Genomic DNA, 18499 nt, shown 5'->3' on the forward strand with positions numbered 1-18499 from the left:
GAAGTCTTTTGGAGACTCTGTGGGGACCGGAGAAATTATTAGGTTTGTTGGGAAGGAAATAAAAGAGGTCAGACTTCAGGGCAAAAAATGTACCGTACTTGCCGGCACGTGACTCAGTCTTCGCCCAGCATGCCTTCTTCAATTAAGTTCTCAGATGAGAAGGCAAGGGCCTTTTTCGTTCTTTGGGAAGCTATGCAACACACAAAGCTCATTTCTCCATCTCAGTGGTGCGCTGCATAATTCCCTTTTTAAAAGAGGCACAGTGTAGGAGGCAAGGCAGAACGGAGGGCGTGTTTTCTTCTGCCTTTACCATATGTTTGTTTAAAACTTTGGAATTTAGAGCGGAGCTGTAAATTATTTATTTATTTATTTTAATTCCATTTATATCCCGCCCTTCTCCGAAGACTCAGGGCGGCTTACAAGCTTAGCAGTAGCCTTCATTCTATGTATATGCCTGCTTATTAGGGCTTTCACACACACACACCCCAAGCGGCATTTTTACAAAGTCAGCTTAATTGCCCCCAACAATCTGGGTCCTCATTTTACCCACCTCAGAAGGATGGAAGGCTGAGTCAACCTTGAGCCTGGTGGGACGCGAACCTGCACTAATGGCAGGCAGCTGGTGTTACTTAAGGAGGCATTAGCCCACTGCTCCACCAAGGCTCATAATTTATATTTGCTGGATCCACTCAACAGATTTTGGTGACAGCTGAGAATCTAAGTATGACAAGTTTAAGTAAAGGTTAACCTTACAAATTTGCAGAAAGAGTAACTAGTTGTGGCCATCATTTTTATCCTGAGAAAAAGGCATTTTTTTTTCAAAAGTTGCAATATGATGATTTTTGTGAAGCATGGGAATGCTTCAACAATCGTAAGTGAAAAATGGTCACATGTCACTATTTTTCCTCTTTGTTTTCTAAACCTTCACTTTATCATGCAAATTAGGTCTGCTCACTAGATTTGGCGACCTAAGTATTTATTTATTTTTATTTTTTTAAATACATTTTTGTGGAGAGGATGCAAACGGCCGTGTACACGTGGGGATCGTTACTGGACTTTATTCCTTAAATTGCAGCCATCCCAATCGCTGTAACAAGCTGCTTTTTTTAAACATATAAAATGTGCCTGTATCATTGCCTTGATGTCTTTAGAAGCCGCTTCACATATTGTTCTATTACAGGTAGTCGCCAACTTACGGCCACAAAGGAGCCCGACCTTTCAGTCGTTAAGTGAGACATTTGTTAAAAGTGAGTTTTGCCCCGCTTTACAACCTTTCTTGTCACAGTTGTTAAGTGAATCACTGCAGCTCGTTAAGGGAATGTGGCTTCCCCATTGACTTTATTTCTCAGAAGCTCACAAAAGGGGACCACATGATCCCGGGACACACCGACCGTCATAAATGTGAGTCAGTTGCCAAGCATCCAAATTTTGATCACATGACCCTGGGGATGCTGCAAAGGTCGCAACTGTGAAAAAAGGTCGTCACTTCTTTCAGTGCCGCTGTAACCTTGAACAGTCACTAAATGAACCGTTTTAAGTCGAGGACTACCAGTACAGTATTTCCCTTTGCTGCTGGCCCAGGGTTGTGCAATTCCCAAACACTGTAGTGTGAAAATCATTGTTTGTTAACCAGTCTGAATGAGGCAAACTGGTTTCTTCAACAACGGCGATTAAAACAAATTATGGTTTTGTGTTGCCAGCTGATTTGAATGCCAGCTTTAATTATTTCTTGTTCAAGGGAATACAGCCAACCACACACCATCTGCAAGAAACATTCGAGATGGGCAAAGCTGGAATTTGCAAGATGAGATGACAGGTGATGCTGCCTACGCAGTTTCCTAATAACTTACATGTTAGAAGTCAGCCCAGAATTTGAAATATAGCATCCTAAGTAGCTCGTTTTTTTCCTGATTTGTCCTCTTTAGAATAGAATAGAATAGAATAGAACAGAGAATAGAATGGGAATAGAATTAGAATTAGAATAGAATAGAAATAGAGTAGAGTAGAATAGAATAGAAAAGAAATAGAATAGAATAGGGAATGGGAATAGAATAGAATAGAGAATAGAATGGGAATAGAATAGAATAGAATAGAATAGAATAGAATAGAATAGAATAGAATAGAATAGAATAGAATAGAATAAAACAGAGAATAGAATGGGAATAGAATTAGAATTAGAATAGAATAGAAATAGAGTAGAGTAGAATAGAAAAGAAATAGAATAGAATAGAATAGAATAGAATAGAATAGAATAGAATAGAATAGAATAGAATAGAATAGAATAGAATAGAATAGAATAATAGAATAACAGAGTTGGAAGGGACCTTGGAGGTCTTCTAGTCCAACCCCCTGCCCTTGCAAGATCTTAACACAAAACGCAGGGTGGGGTGCTCCGTCTTGAAGTGGCTGGCCCAGGATCCTAATTTAACGGAATAGGAATAGGAGTAAGGATGGAATGGAATAGAATAGAATAGAATTTGTTGTTAGTTGCGAAGTCGTGTCCGACACATTGCGACCCCATAGAATAGAATAGAATTAGAATAGAAATATAGAATAGAAATATAGAACAGAATAATTAGAATTAGGAATTAAAGTAGAATTAGAATAGACCTCAGAGGTCTTCTAGTCCAACCCCCTGCTCAAGCAGGAGAGTCTGTACTATTACAGACAGGTGGCTGTCCGGTCTCTTCTTTAAAAACCTCCAGTGACGGAGCACCCACAACCTCTGGTGGCAAGCCATTCCACTGGTTAATTGTCCTCAAGTGCTAGGAAGTTTCTCCTTAATTCCAGGTTGCTTCTCTCTTTGATTAGTTTCCATCCATCCGTTGTTTCTTTTTTTTTTTCTTTCAAATCCCATTTATATCCCGCCCTTCTCCGAAGACTCAGGGCGGCTTACAATTTAAGCACAAACCAATGTGCTTAGCAATTGTCCTGCCTTCTGGTGATTTAGAAAATAAATTAACTCCCCTCTTCTTTGTGGCAGCCCCTCAAATACTGGAACAGTTGCCATCATGTCCCCCCCCCTTGTTCTTCTTTTCTCTAGGCTAGCCGTACCCAAAAACGTTCTTCGTACGTTTTTGTCTCCAGGTCCTTAATCATCTTTGTTGCTCTTCTCTGCACTTTTTCCAAAGCCTCAACATCTTTTTTGTAAGGTGGTGACCAAAACCGGGTGCTGTATTCCAGGTGTGGCCTGGACAACCATTGGTCCGGAACGGTGTAAGAGGTTTCACACTTGAGCAAGGGGTTGGACTAGAAGACCTCCAAGGTCCCTTCCAACCCAATTCTTCTATATTCTCTATATTTATATGGTAAATATGCAAGTAGGTTAGAGGGCCTCAGTTGTCTCCCAGGGTAACTAGATAGGCATGGTTGCAAATTTTGCTGGCGCCAAACTGAACAAGGAAATTGGTGTGAAAAGCACACAGCGAAGGCTGGCCGAGGGGATTAGAAGGAACGGTGTGGGCTCCCACAGGGCTGCCGCACGCAAGGGGTGGGCATCTGAGACTGGTAAATTTCCATCTAGGAAAAGTACCCACAAGCTTCGTGCAGCTGCTGGAAACATTTGAAGAGCCTCAGGAATTCATTCAGGGCCAAAAAAAAACCCTGGGGGGGGGCACTGGGGTGGCTCCTGTCCCTGGAGGATTAAACACCAGCTGCCTGCAATTAGTGCAGGTTCGAGTCCCACCAGGCTCAAGGTTGACTCAGCCTTCCATCCTTCCGAGGTAGGTAAAATGAGGACCCAGATTGTTGGGGGAAATAAGCTGACTTTGTAATAATGCCGCTTGGGGTGTGTGTGAAAGCCCTAATAAGCAGGCATAGACATAGAATGAAGGCTACTGCTAAGCTTGTAAGGCGCCCTGAGTCTTCGGAGAAGGGCGGGATATAAATGGAATTAAAATAAAAAAAATAAAAAATAAATGGCTCCTGCAGTTTCGCAAGCCTAACAATCTCAGATTAAAGTCAGCGGAAGTGAGAGGCTGATCCTGTGGTGTCACCTCTTGTTATCCTAAGAAGAGGCCTCTCGGTGCATGGAAAAGTCAATTTGACATGTCTCACTGCACTGTACAGCACGTAGCACATCGTTCAGTTGGTGTCTGGGTGTTTTCTCCTTGGGGTGCACGAGCTTCTGCCTTTGGGGGGCTTAAAACAAGGGGGTAAAGCACCCTTGGGACAGCCGTGACCTGGATAACCAAGAATCTCCGTAGACATTTCTCTTTGATCCTGAAAAGCCAATCCAGAGCACTGCACAGCCTGTTAAGGAGACCGAAACTGGATTCGGACAGATGACCACCACAAACAAGCTACATTGCAAAAAGTCCCTTTTTAATTGGTCCCTGAAAGACAAAAGCAGCAGTGAATGGCCCGTAGGGCTCCCAGTCTGGAAGAAATCCCCCCCACAATGCAATGTTTCTCAACCTTGGCCACTTTTAAGAGATGTGGACTTCAACGCCCAGAATTCCCCAGGCAGTTTGATGGAAGACCACACCTCTTAAAGGGGTCAACGCTGAGAAACACTGGCCCTTTGTGGCACATGTTAGAACAGCTGCACCCTCACAGCTGCACGATGAAGCCAAAAGCTCTTCACTCCCAGCAAGGATGTTGGTCCCCCACCCCAAAGCAGAGAAGACCCCAGAGGAAAGGAAGGGGGCAGGCAGGTCCTAGAAGTGCTTCGCCAGCTCTGCAACCTTCCTGGCCTCCATTTTGATTTAGACTTGATCTCACCTAGGCTTTCCCCAACATGGAGAGCCCTTTGAGGCTGAAGACTTCAACTCCCAGCATTCCTAAGCCAACACGCTAAGAAGGCTGGGAGTTCCCATCCCAACATCTGGAATCCCAAAGCAGAGGCAGGCTTGCTCCAGAAACTTGCCAAGACTTGGCTTTGATAACTTTTCAAAGAGGTTTCTTTTTTCCCCAAAATAATACTAATTTTTCAGTCTCGGCCCAATCTCTGCAACGTACCAGGTAGACAGATTAATTCTGCAAGCCCAGGGCTCCAATTAGTATTCATGTTTCCAGATCCATTTTTCCAGAGTGCGTTTCACTCGAGAGTGCAATTTTGCCTGCTGCCGTTTTCTGAACAGCAGCGTGTAAACACAATTAGTGGCTGATCCAGACCCACACCTTTTTTTAAAACAGCTGCCAGCTGGGCTTCTGTGCCTTTAATAGGCATAATACTGAGAACCATCTAAAGGACATGGCTTTTACAGAAAATTAAAGGGAGGAACTACTATACGTCCCCTGCAGAGAGAAGGAAGGTAGGGAGGAAGGGAGGGAGGGAGGAAGGAGGGAGGGAGGGAGGGAGGAAGGAAGGGAATAAAGGCAGAGAAGAAGAAAGGAAAGAAATGGAGGGATAAAAATGGGGAAGGAAGGAGAAGGAAGGAAATGAAACAAGAAGAAAAGAAATGGAGGGAGAAAAAATAGGGAGGGAAGGAAGGAAGGAATAGGGGAAGGGAGGGAGGGAGGGAGGAAGGAAGGAATTTTCTTTGTAAGTGGAAAGGTCCGTGTGATGATTGAAAACAAGAGTTGAACTTTCTGGGTCTTTGGGGTTGGGAAGGAAAAACAGAATTAGCAAGGGAGGAAGGTAAAGCTGCCCAAACACACTAATTTCTCTCCAAAGGGGGTAAGATGGCCAACAAAGGCACACTTATCATTTTGGCAAAAACTTAGGACTTTGTGCAGAATCCGTAGCAGGAAGGCTGAAGAAAAGGATAGATAGATCATCCCCACCCTTCAATCAGTTCGTTTTAGGAAAATACAGCATCCTGGCGAACGTAGGTCCGTAAACCAAAATGTCCCCACGTTTGAGAATTGCGTTCCGGGTATTTGTGAGGGGCCTTGTGGGAAGAGACCCTTTGAGAGAGACCCTCACCATTAAAAGTCATCTCCTATTCCTGCTTAAAATTGCCGGGCCCGATGAGGTCGCCCTCCTAGCAACCCACAAAACCTTTTCAAAGCGGCAGAACCGTTTTAAAGAAGAACATGTCCTTTTTCAGCACCCTGATTTTCGAGATGAATTTTGCCCCCTTTAGGGCAAAGCCATAAATAAATGCTACCCCACAGGGGCAGCCGAGACAGGCATCTTTGCAATAGTCCCCAAGGAAGCTGGTCGGTCTGTCCGTAAATGGAGGCCTCAGAGAAGCGGCCATTTTGGGCTTCTCCTGCCCGTCAGTTGATCGGTTCGTACTCCGAACATGGTTTCCGCTTCCTTGTCAGCACCGTCAGGCTCCCCACGATCAGGAGCACCGCCGGCGTTCCCAGCGCCACGGCCAGGATCCCAATGACCAGCGGAGAGAATTCCTCTCTCGGGGGTTCCCCGAAACCAACCAGCGCAGACCTGAAAGGAAGAGCCAAAGCAATGGAAGCAAGTCATTATGGGCAGTCCTTGACTTATCACGGCCTGTTTAGTGACCGCTCAAAGTTACAACGGCACTGAAAAATGGGACTTATGACCCCTTTTTCAGAATTGCAACCTTTGCAGCATCCCGAAGGATCACGTGATCAAAATTCAAATGCTTGGCAACTGACTCATACTTATGACGGTTGCAGTGTCCCGCGGTCACGGGATCCCCTTTTGCGACCTATTTTTTTTAAATATGTTGTATTGATTTTTAACATACACCTTCATATTTGGTAAACAGCGTGTTGTCTGGGTTAGTGTTTAAAAAACAGTAACAATTAATTTCTATAATTCTACAGTCCATATAATTGCTTTACTTGCTTTCCTGTTCTTCCAATAATATTCTTTTGCCAACTTTAAATTAATACAGTTCTTATTTAAATAAATGACAATTAACTATAGACATTTTTCTCATGTTTCTGCAAATCATAACCACCTCGATATAAAGCTTCTTTTCATTGATCATCTTGATCCTGTTTACAAAATTCTTAAATTTGTTTTCCCCACAATATTCAAAGCATTCTTACTAGTTAAGATTTTCTCAAAATTTGGACGCTTGGCAACTGTCTCGTATTTATGACGGTTGCCGTGTCTCGGGAGGGTCACGTGACCCCCTTTTGCGACCTTCTGACAAGCAAAGTCAATGGGGGAAGCCAGATTCATTGAACAACCGGGTTATTAACTTACCAACTGCAGTGATTCGCTTAACAACTGTAGCAAGAAAGGTCATAAAACAGGGCAAACCTCACTTCATTAATAAGTGTCTCACTTAGCAAAAGAAATTTTGGCCTCAATTGTGGTGTTAAGTCAAGAACTACCTGTATTTCGTCTATTTACACACAGTTCTGACTGGACTGGATGCTTCGGAGTACAGTTACTCCTTGTTTTATGACAATTAGCACTATCGCTTCCGTTGCCAAGCAAGATGATTAATCGCGTCTAATTCGATGAACTTTTGTGTGGCACATTGTGAAGAGAATCGCTAAGTGATTGCTAAGTGAACTGTGTGGTCGTTAAGCGAATCTGGCTTCCCCCATTGACTTTGCTTGTTCAAGCCATCTGGGAAGGCCGTAAATGGGGATGTGGCAGCCATCTTAAATGCTGGCTGATAAGAGCCACCATTTTGACGGTGGGGATGCGGTGCCGGTTAGAAGTATGAGGAGCAGTTGCAAGTCCCTTTTTTGAGCACTGTTGTAACTTCAATCCCTAAATCCCTAACCTCGGCTCTTTTATTAAGCAGAAATCTGTAAAGCTTTTTGATCAGCTTTTCATCTATTTTTAACAACATAAGATCAAATTCTGTCTGTTCTTTATAGAGTCCCGTTGTTTTCACATCTTTTTCATATCTTGTAGGGCCACCATGCTAGATCAATACCTTGTTGTAAGTCTTGTCTAGATTTCAATCTTCCTTCATTGTCTAGTATATCTTCATAAGTTACAAGTTTGTCATAGTTAATTAAGTTTGGGGAAGCAAAGCCTTCCATTGTTGAAAACCATTCAGGTATTTTAATATAATTTTTTTCTTTTATTTTTTTCCCATTCTAAATGAAGCGCATTTCTTATATTTTTATTTTTTTTATTTTAATTCCATTTATATCCCGCCCTTCTCTGAAGACTCAGGGCGGCTTACAAGCTTAGCAGTAGCAGTAGCCTTCATTCTATGTCTATGCCTGCTTATTAGGGCTTTCACACACACCCCAAGCGGCATTATTACAAAGTCAGCTTAATTGCCCCCAACAATCTGGGTCCTCATTTTACCTACCTCGGAAGGATGGAAGGCTGAGTCAACCTTGAGCCTGGTGGGACTCGAACCTGCACTAATGGCAGGCAGCTGGTGTTACTTAAGAAGGCATTAGCCCACTGCTCCACCAAGGCACCAAGAGTGGTTCTGAAATTATCTGTGAATTTTATTCTTCCCATACCACAGAAAGGCATGCCAGCCAATCTGCAGATTATGCCCCTCTAGATATAATAGTCTTTTATCTCTGAGCATTAGCCATTCTTTAATCCATGTTAAAATAGCTGCTTGGTAGTATAACCTCTTGCCAGATAAATTTCAATATTGTTGTATTCAGTTCATCAAAGAAAGCTTTCCCGGAATTGTTTGGAATAGGAAAAGTATTTTCCGTAAGATTTTCATTTTGACTGTAGCTATTCTCCCCAGCATTGACTATTGAAGATTTTTCCACTTTTCTAAGTCCAATTTTATTTGTTTTAACAATTTTATATAATTATCCTCTGTTGTACATCTTGCTGTTAAGTAACCTTGGCTCTTTTATGACTCATGGACTTCAACTCCCAGAATTCCTGAGTCAGCTATGCTGACTCAGGAATTCTGGGAGTTGAAGTCCATGAGTCATAAAAGAGCCAAGGTTACCTTCCCCCTGCAATGAATACACCTAACCCTCGACTTATGACCACCACTGATCCCGATATTCATATTGCTAAGTGAGACATTTGTTAAGTGAGCTTTGCCCCATTTTACGACCTCTCCTGCCATAGTTATTAAGTGAATCACTGCAGTTGTTAAACTAGTAATAGGGCGAATCCGGCTCCCCCATTGACTTTGCTTGCTCAGAAGGTCGCAAAAGGGGATCACGTGACCTCGGGACACAGCAATGGTCATAAGTACGAGTCAGTTGCCGAGCGTCTGGATTCTGATCACGTGACTTCAGGGATGCCACAATGATTGTTGAGTGTGAAAAACGGTCATAAGTCGCATTTTTCAGTGCCATTGTTAACTTTGAACTGTTGTAAGTCGAGGATTACCTGTACTTGATGCCAGATCAGTAATTGGAAGCTTTATAACTTTGCAACTTCAAATGGTCACTAAATGAACTGCTGTAAATCGAGGACCACCTTTATTTATCATGAGCAGCAAAGAAGTGACTGGGAGAATGGGGCTGTCTGAAACACAGCGCTGACCCCCATTGCAGGAAGAGAACCCCAATTTGCGCAATGACGCCGCTCAACCCACAGGCAGGAGTTCTCTGTGGCCGGGGGGGGTGGAGACATCCCTCTCCTTGGCTTCTGGCCAAGCCCACCCCCCCCCAAAATGGATCCTCACCAGCTCAAGTATCTCTTTTCTTTGTAGGCTTCATTGTCCTCGCTACCAAAGGAGATATTGATGGCAGACAGGCTGCAGCATTGCTCGAGGTCCCCCCCAAAGTAGGCGCGGAGAATCCTGAACTCAGGACCGAGGTTGTGGACCATCTGGAGGGGGTAGTACTGACAATGGACGGTGTTTTCTCGATGGGGGGGCTCAGAGTTGTAGGCGGCCATCTTCCACTGCAGGAAGCTGGAGCCCAGGCTGTGGTTGTGGGGTTCAGAGATCAGCTGCACCATCTGGGAGGAAAGGAAAAAAGGAACATGGCGCCATTGTTAAGCCTCCATTCTGAATAGAATAGAATAACAGAACAGAACAGAACAGAATAGAATAATAGAAAATATGGAATGGAATGGAATAGAATAGAAAATATGGAATGGAATGGAATAGAATAGAATAGAAGAATAGAATAGAAAATATGGAATGGAATGGAATGGAATGGAATGGAATAGAATGGAATGGAATGGAATAGAATAGAATAGAATAGAATAGAATAGAATAGAATAGAATAGAATAGAATAGAATAGAATAGAATAGAATAGAATAGAATAGAATAGAATAGAAAATATGGAATGGAATGGAATAGAATAGAATAGAAAATATGGAATGGAATGAAATGGAATGGAATAGAATAGGAATAGAATAGAATAGAATAGAATAGAATAGAATAGAATAGAATAGAATAGAATAGAATAGAATAGAATAGAACAGAGAGAGGAAATTAGAATAGAATAGAATAGATGTCAGAATCCATTTATATCCCATTCATAAATGTATGTCTAAAATATTATACCCCTCCCTGGATTCTGCCATTTTCCCGAGGGGAGAAGAGAAGATGTTTATTCAGCCTGCCTGTAGGCTGTCTTCAAAGACCAGGAAAAACCTTTTGAACAGAGGACAACAAAGGGAGGGAAGGGAGAAGGAGATCTGGTTTGTATCTCCATTTGAATCTGAAATGAAGGAGGCAATAGTCATAAAGGCACGGGAAGATCCCTCTTTCCCAACAAAGGGTTTGACACCTAAGTTTAATTGATGTGGGTCTGACCAAATGGGGTTGAGGGGAGGGGGTTGAACCGGGAACTCTTTATAAAGTATCAAAGTGTAACACAATGCCAGATCCTGTCTTATATTTCCACAATCGATCATGTCCTAGTAAAAACTCCTTTTGGACAAGACCTGGCTCCAAGAGTTCTTTATTTTCCTAAGATGTGGATTGGGGTGGGTCCTGACAAATAAGAGAAGAGAAGAGAAGAGAAGAAAAGAAAGAGAAGAGAAGAGGAGAGGAGAGGAGAGGAGAGGAGAAGAGAAGAGAAGAGAAGAGAAGAGAAGAGAAGAGAAGAGAAGAGAAGAGAAGAGAAGAGAAGAGAAGAGAAGAGAAGAGAAGAGAAGAGAAGAGTTGGAGCTCTTCTAGGCAGGAAACCCGCTAACATTTCAGACAAATGGTTCTCCAGTCTCTTCTTTAAAACTTCTAGTCCAGTTGCCTTTTGGAAAAGCACCTCTGGGAGGCCCTCTGAGCCTGGAGCCCCGTGCAAATCCAGCCGGTGATGCCTCCGTTGCCCAAACGATAGCCGAGAACCCAAGAGGGGGCAGTCGACTGAACCCAAAGCTGCCTCCCTGGACGTACCTCGAAAATGGTCGGGGTGTATTCATCATCGATCGAGCGGACCGACTGCAGCTGCTTCCGCCGCCTCCCCTCCTCCACTGCCAGGATCTCCAGGGCAAAGCGGGAGTGGTTCCCCCTGGGGGCCACACCCTGGATGGCAAATTCCACCTTGGAGCTGTTGGCGCTGTGCAGAAGGCGCGGGAGGGGCCCGTCGCGGCTGCCCTCCTCATATGCCGTCACCTGGGGGGGGAGAGAGACTGACTATAGTCTCACCAGTCTTCCTTCCCTCCCTGCTAACCCGGTTAGAGTTAACCTTGGCTTATCAGGGTTTGGCTTAAGGATGTGCAAAACTGTCAGAGCGTGCACGGTCTTATTGCGCGAGATAACTCAGGAGTAAACACAGTAAACAGTGGTCTATATTAAATGGTGGTTTATCTTACACTATCTACAATATCATAGACCAGGAACGATATACACACACATGCTAATACAGCAGGATCCAACAAACCACAGTTACAGCAGGAAACGGAAGAGAGAGAACACATCAGCAGAGCCTTCCCTTTATACAAAGGCTCTTAAAGGGACACAGACCCTGCTGAGCCATTCCCATCATTACATCTTACATTACATAAGCTGGTTAGCTGTTAAATCAATACTTTGACACAAAAACCTGTGTCCCATGAAAGGTTCAATACGACCATTTCTGTTGTTAAGCGAGACCTTTGTAAAGGGAGTTTTGCCCCATTTTGCGACCTTTCTTGCCTCAGTTGTTAAGCGAACCACTGCACTTGATACTTATCAGTAACCCAGTTATTAGGTGAATCTGGCATCCCCACGGGCTTTGCTCGTCCGAAGGTTCGCAAAAGGGGATCCCGTGACCGTGGGACACTGCGACCGTCGTTAAGTATGAACCAGTTGCCAGGCATCTGAATTTTTGATCACGTGACCTCGGAGATGCTGCAACGGCCATAAGTGGGAAAAACGGTCATAAGTCCGTTTTTTTCAGTGCCGTTGTGACTTTGAACTGAATGAACTCCAGGATTATATGTAATTTTACCCACTGCCATTTTCAAAGGGAGACAACCACTCTCCCATACACAATCTCTCTCTCTCTCTCTCTCTCTCACACACACACACACACACACACACGCAACCAGCCCTATTTACCTTGAAAGAGATGCTTCCGTTCCCGAAGGTCCCGTCGCGGCCCTGGAAGTCGGCGCTAAGGGCCGTTTCATTCAGCCGCCCTTCCCAGCTGAAGTTGGCCATGTTGTAACTGGCATAGATCTGCTCGGTCTGGATTTTGGAGAAGTTGGACGTGTTGGTGCTGTCATATTCCCACAGCTGCAACATTCACAATCAAAGTTAGCAACTGCCTGTGGTTTATGAAGCAAGAAGCCAGAACTATCCGAACTGACAACGTCTACGGAGATTCTTAGTCCTCCAGGTCCTGGTTGTCCCCAAGATGCTTTTTTTTCAGGAGGCAACTGGACTTGTTCTTCCTTTGAAGGCGTTTCGCTCCTCATCCAAGAAGCTTCTTCAGCTCTGACTGGAGGGTGGGGAATGGGAGGATTTATACGCCTTGCAGACCGCTGCTCATTTGCCTTCTTTTTAGAGAGTCGTTGAGGCCACTTGGGGGTTTACGTGGGTCTTCAGGGTCGCCTGAGTGGTGCAAATGGGTTCCAAGAAGGCTTCACACTCATTTGCACCACTCAGGGGACCTTGAGAAGAACAGATAAACCTCCAAGTGGGTTCAACGACTCTCTAAAAGGATGCAACCCATCCAGTCAGAGCTGAAGTCTTATTACTATTCACCTTAGAAACCTTACCATACTGAGTTATAATTTCCATCAAATCGATAACCGACTGTAAACTGACACCTCTTAAGCCAGAAGCAAGCCACCATCCTCTTCCTTTGGCCATTTGGTGGAGCAGTGGGCTAATGCCTCCTTAAGTAACACCAGCTGCCTGCAAACCCGGGCTGTTTGCAAGTTTCTCGAGTGACGGAGAAGCTCAGAATTGCAAAACGGGGTTTATCTACCCCCAGCTCAGGGCTTGCGGTTGATTGGGAGTTTTGTTTTACGTTGTGATCAAAAGAGAAAAACGATAAATTTGTAGTAACCCCGTTGAGGCCAAACCGTTTTAGATATTCAGGGGGAGGCAACCCTGTCAAGTTCCCGTTTTTGGCCCATGTCGAGGCCTCAAAATAATTACAGGCCGACTTATGATCACCATGGGAACCAGAATATCCGTTGCTAAGCAAGGTGGGCGTTAAAGTGAGTGACAGCTTGTTTTGCCACAGCTGTTTAGCGAACCACTTGTGTTCCCTGACGAAGCAGTCGTTAAGCAAATCCAGCTTCCGCCATTGACCGTGCTCGGTTTCAACCCGGCTGGAAAGGATGTAAATGGGTGATCCCTGGACCCCAGGATGCTGCCGCCGTCATAAAGACAGGCAGTCCTCGTCTTGCAACAGTTCGTTTAGGGACCAAAGTTAAAACAGCATCAAAAAAGGCGATTTAGGACCGTTTTTCACACCTAGGACCGTTGTAGCATCCCCCATGGTCACGTGATCAAAATCGGGATGGCAACTGGTTTATATTTGATGATGATCACAGCGTCCCGGGGTCATGTGATCCCCTTTTACGACCTTCTGACAAGAAAGTCACTGGAGGGGGGGAGGGGAGAGAAGAAAAGCCAGAATCACTTAACAGCCGTGTTCCTAACTTATCAACTGCAGTGATTCCCTTAAAAACGGTGGAAAGGTCGTAAAGTGGGGCAAAACTCACTCAACAACCATCTTGCTTAGCAACATAAAATGTCGTGCTCAATTTTGGTCGTAAATCGAGGACTGCCTGTACAGGTTTAGATATCTGGGAGGACCAGTGGGGCCAGCCTACTGCAGGCATCCCCCCAGGAGACCTTCTGTGGCTTCCGATGTGATTCCCTTAGCAACTGAGGCAAGACAGGTCGTAAAGTAGGGGCAAATCTCACTTAACAAGCGTCTCACTTAACAACAGAAACTGTGGTGGTAGGCCAGGGAGTGGCTGTCCGTGCCAGCCGCCGAGTATCTGAATTCTCATCACGGGATGCTGCAACGGTCATAACTGCGAGGACAGGTGGTAAGTCGCTCTTTGGAGTGCCAGTGTGACTAAACGAAGAGTCGTAATTTATTTATTTAATTTAATTTGTATACCGCCCTTCTCCCGAAGGACTCAGGGCGGTGAACAGGGCCATAAATACCAAAATAACCAAAATACAAAATTAAAAACAAATTAAACCCTAGTGCCCAAATGTAAAAATAAATTATATTAAAACAATAATTAAAACCCAAACCCATCAGACCAGGCCGGCTTGTTCAAACAAATAGGTTTTTAGATCACGTCGGAAGGAGTGAAGGTCGGGGACTGCCTGGCTCCCCCCCATCCTTCAGCCCCACCCCCCTCGCCAAGGACCCACCCTGGGAAAGACCACGGCTGTGGAATACAGGACGCTCTCGGCCGGTTCGACCCGGATGGCTCCCGCCGGGGAAGAGGACAGCAGCTGGGTCCAGTTGACCCGAAGGGAACTCTTGTCGCTTGCGGTGTACACCAACAACACTGTGGGGGCCCCGATGGTGCTCCAGACATAGTGCAGTGTGTCGTTGAGGCCCACAGCCCGGCTGTGCAAGAGGTTCACAGCTGAGCTGGCCCATCCCGGGTTGTACTCCAAGGAGACCTGCAAAAAAGTGTCACACCGACAGCTCAGGCTGCTTCACAGACCGCTAAAAACTAAGCCACGAATCGTGGTTAGTAAAACCAGGAGGCTAAGCCAAATCCAAACATCTTCGTATCTTACCTTGGTGCAGCTCGTCCCCGAATTGCCATCGCAATTGAGGCAAACGTTTCGGTTTGTTAAGGGAGACATCTGTTGTAAAATCGGGCACAATTTACTTAACGACTGCCTGGCTTAACAGTGGAAAGTTTGGTCCTGGTTACGGCCTTAAGTCGAGAAATAAACCTGCCCTCACACATTTTGGCAATCTGCACATTTCTTGGACAATTCCAGTATTTGCCACAAAGAAGGGGAGGGGGGGGGGGTTCAACCTATCTTCCAAAGCCCCTGAAGGCAGGACAAGAAGCAAGGGATGGAGACTAATCAAGGAGAGAAGCGACCTGGAACTAAGGAGAAACTTCCTGACAGTGAGGACAGTTAACCCGTGGAACAGCTCGCCACCAGAAGTTCTGGTTGCTCCAATACTGGAGGTTTTTAAGAGGAGACTGGACAGCCATTTGTCAGAAATGGTATAAGGGTCTCCTGCTTGAGCAGGGGGTTGGACTAGATGACCTCCAAGGTGCCTCCCAATCCTGCTATTCTATGTTTAGAATAACCCTGTTATTCCACGGCTGCAGAACTGGGTTTGGCCAGTCTAGAGAAAAGAAGAAATAGGGGAGACATGATAGCAGTATTTCAGTATTTGAGGGGCTGCCACAAAGAAGAGGGGGGGGGGGTGTCAACTTATTTTCCAAAGCCCCAGAAGGCAGGACAAGAAACAATGGATGGAGGCTAATCAAGGAGAGGAGCAGCCTGGAATTAAGGAGAAACTTCCTGACTGTGAGAAATATTAATTAGTGGAACAGCTTGCCTCCAGATGTTGTGGATGCTTTATCACTGGACAGCCACCCATCTGGAATGGTAAGCAAGGGTCTCCTGCTTCAGCAGAGGGTTGGACTAGAAGACCTCTAAGGTCCCTTCCAGCTCTCGCCTTCTACTGTTCTAAAAAGAGTTGGAAATCAACTCTTAGACCCCGTATTTTCTCCCCCCCCCTTCCCCTAATTTCCTATTTTCTTTTATATTTTATACTTGGATGAAACGATAAAGGTCATCAAAAAAGAAAACATTAAAAAAAGAAGTAAGGGGAAGAAAAATGATTAGAAAATGGCCACAGAAGAAACGGCCAAGGGCAATATTTAATTCACGGGTGAATTTTTCTGCCGAAAGAGAAAATGTATGATTCATCAAAGGCGCGGTTTTTCCCTTCTGCTCTGAGTGAAAATGGAAAAGAGGAAACTGAACACAGCCAACTCTCGCCAACACTTTCCTTATCCTTCAAGGGCTGAAGACAGAAACGATTTCGGGGTTTGCTCTGCCGGTTCCAAATCAAATTGCATTTTACAGAGGAAACCTCTGCATTCCATCCCTCCAGAGCAGCCAAGGAAGATAGAAGGAAAGGAGGAAAAATGCCAAATTAAAATCTGGAGCTGAACTGCAAGCTAAGAAGTTCTATTCTAGAGGATAAAAAGGTCAAGGTAAAGGTTCCCCCGCACAGGCGTGCTAGTCGTTTCCGACTCTAGGGGCCGGTGCTCATCTCCGTTTCAAAGCCGAAGAGCCAGCGCTTGTCCGAGGACATCTCCGTGGTCACGTGGCCGGCATGACTAGACGCCAAAGGCGCATGGAACGCTGTTACCTTCCCACCGTAGTGGTTCCTATTTTTCCACTTGCGTTTTGACGTGCTTTCGAACTGCTAGGTTGGCAGAAGCTGGGACGAGTAACAGGCGCTCACTCTGTTACACGGCACTCGGGATTCGACCCGCCAAACTGCCGACCATCTGATCGACAGGCTCAGCATCCTAACCCACTGAGCCACCACGTCCCTTATTCTAGAGGATACCTATTATTTATTTTTATTTTTATTATTTACAAATGGAATGGAATGGAATAGAATTAGAATTAGAACAGAACAGAATAATGGAATGGAATAGAAATAAGAATGGAATGGAATGGAATGGAATGGAATGGAATGGAATGGAATAGAATAGAATAGAATAGAATAGAATAGAATAGAATAGAATAGAATAGAATAGAATAGAATAGAATAGAATAGAATAGAAAAACAGAGCAGAGCAGAATAGAATAGAATACTTTATTGTCAGTTTGAATGTATACATTCAAAGTGAATGTATACATTCAAAGCATACATTAAAATGAAATTTCATTGCATTTGCCTCTCAAAGGGTCACCACCAATCCAGCCTGGGGGAGTCAATTGTGGGGCTGGACATAGCTCAACACATGATTTGCCAAAGAAAGTGATCACAACACCACTATTCACAAGTTCCAAGAAACATAACAGGTGGTCAACATGTTGATTTTAGCCGGCTGTCGCATTGCCAAGAAATTCTGATCCAACACAATTTTGCAAAGCACATCACAAGTTGCAGATACTTTAAGGCCCGATCCCAACCTGGTTACATTATTGGGGGAAAAAAACCCACATATATTTTCTGGAGATCAGAGGTAGTCCTCGGCTTACAACCATTTATTTCACCACCGTTCAAGGTTACAACGGCGCTGTTGTCAAAAGGGGGGGAAAAAATCACCCGATCTTAGGAGAACAGCAACCCGTCGTAAGCGCGAACCAGTCGCCGAGCGCCCGAATTGGGGGGGGGAGAGAGCACGGGGGGAGGCTCAGCTAATCTCAATGTACACATTTAATTTAATTTAATTTTAATTTAATTTTATTGAATTTATATACCGCCCTTTCCCGAAGGACTCAGGGCGGTTTACAGGGTCTAATATTTAAAACATTAATACAAAAATGAAGACCAATTTAAAAAAAGATTAAACTAAGTCCCTGCAACATGGAAAACCCCAGTTTAAACCCCAATTAAAATGTTGTCCTTTTGACAATAAAGGTTTATTATTTTATTATGATTCTGGTCACGTGACCGCGGGCGAGGCCGCGACGGTCGCTTAAGCCAGCGTTTCCCAACCTTAGGAACTTGAAGATGCGTGGACTTCAACTCCCAGAATTCCCCAGCCAGCATAGCTGGCTGGGGAATTCTGGGAGTTGAAGTCCACCGCATCTTCAAGTTCCTAAGGTTGGGAAACGCTGGCTTAAGCGTGAGAAATCGTCCTGGGTCCCTTTTTTTTGTTTTTTGTTTACAGCGCCGCGTGACCGGTCGCTAAGCGAACTCTTTTGTAAGCCGAGGACCGCCTGTCTTTCCAATTTCCGTGGGGGGAGAGACCGAGCGCCGCGGCGATGTCCTCCTGCCGGCTTCCTCGGGCCAGCCTGGGCGCCAGGGCAGAGCGCCTCGGGGCATGGGCAGAGCGCCTTCCACCCGCTCCGCCTGCAGGCTCCACCCGGGCGAGCCTTCCGCGGGTCCCCCTTCCCCGCACCTACCCTCCTCCGGTAGCCCGCCGCGTCCCCCGCGCAGCCGCCCGCCGCCCAGAGCAGCGCCAAGCCGGCCCAAGCCGCCGCCGCCGCCGCCCGCATGTTTTTCCGACTGCCGGCTCGGCCAAAGCGCCCTCACGTGACCCGGCCGGCGCTCCTTCCGGGTTCCCTCCAGCTGGGCGGGGCCTCTCTTAAAGGGGCCGCCGAGCCAGCCTCGCCCTTGAGCTCCGGGGTGCGGGAAGGG

The 18499-nt window shown here is 45.4% G+C and overlaps 1 protein-coding gene across 2 annotated transcripts; it reads right to left on the reverse strand.

Annotated features, from left to right (window-relative positions):
• Positions 1 to 3642: 3642 nt before the first annotated feature.
• Positions 3643 to 18357, reverse strand: GLMP (glycosylated lysosomal membrane protein; the record flags this gene model as incomplete). 2 transcript variants are annotated; one of them, XM_081340490.1, is made up of 6 exons in its annotated part: positions 3643 to 6334; positions 9465 to 9742; positions 11128 to 11346; positions 12274 to 12450; positions 14563 to 14820; positions 18265 to 18357. In XM_081340490.1, the coding sequence occupies 6 exons, from the start codon at positions 18355 to 18357 to the stop codon at positions 6166 to 6168; spliced, it is 1194 nt and encodes a 397-aa protein (XP_081196616.1). In that variant the 3' UTR covers positions 3643 to 6165. The 2 variants fall into 2 exon arrangements, with proteins under 2 accessions (XP_081196616.1, XP_081196617.1); XM_081340491.1 differs by lacking the exon at positions 18265 to 18357 and adding an exon at positions 14941 to 17035.
• Between the last annotated feature and the right edge of the window lie 142 nt (positions 18358 to 18499).

The sequence above is a fragment of the Vipera berus genome (assembly GCF_964194415.1).
Source record: "Vipera berus genome assembly, chromosome: 16".
Classification (NCBI taxonomy): Eukaryota; Metazoa; Chordata; class Lepidosauria; order Squamata; family Viperidae; genus Vipera; species Vipera berus.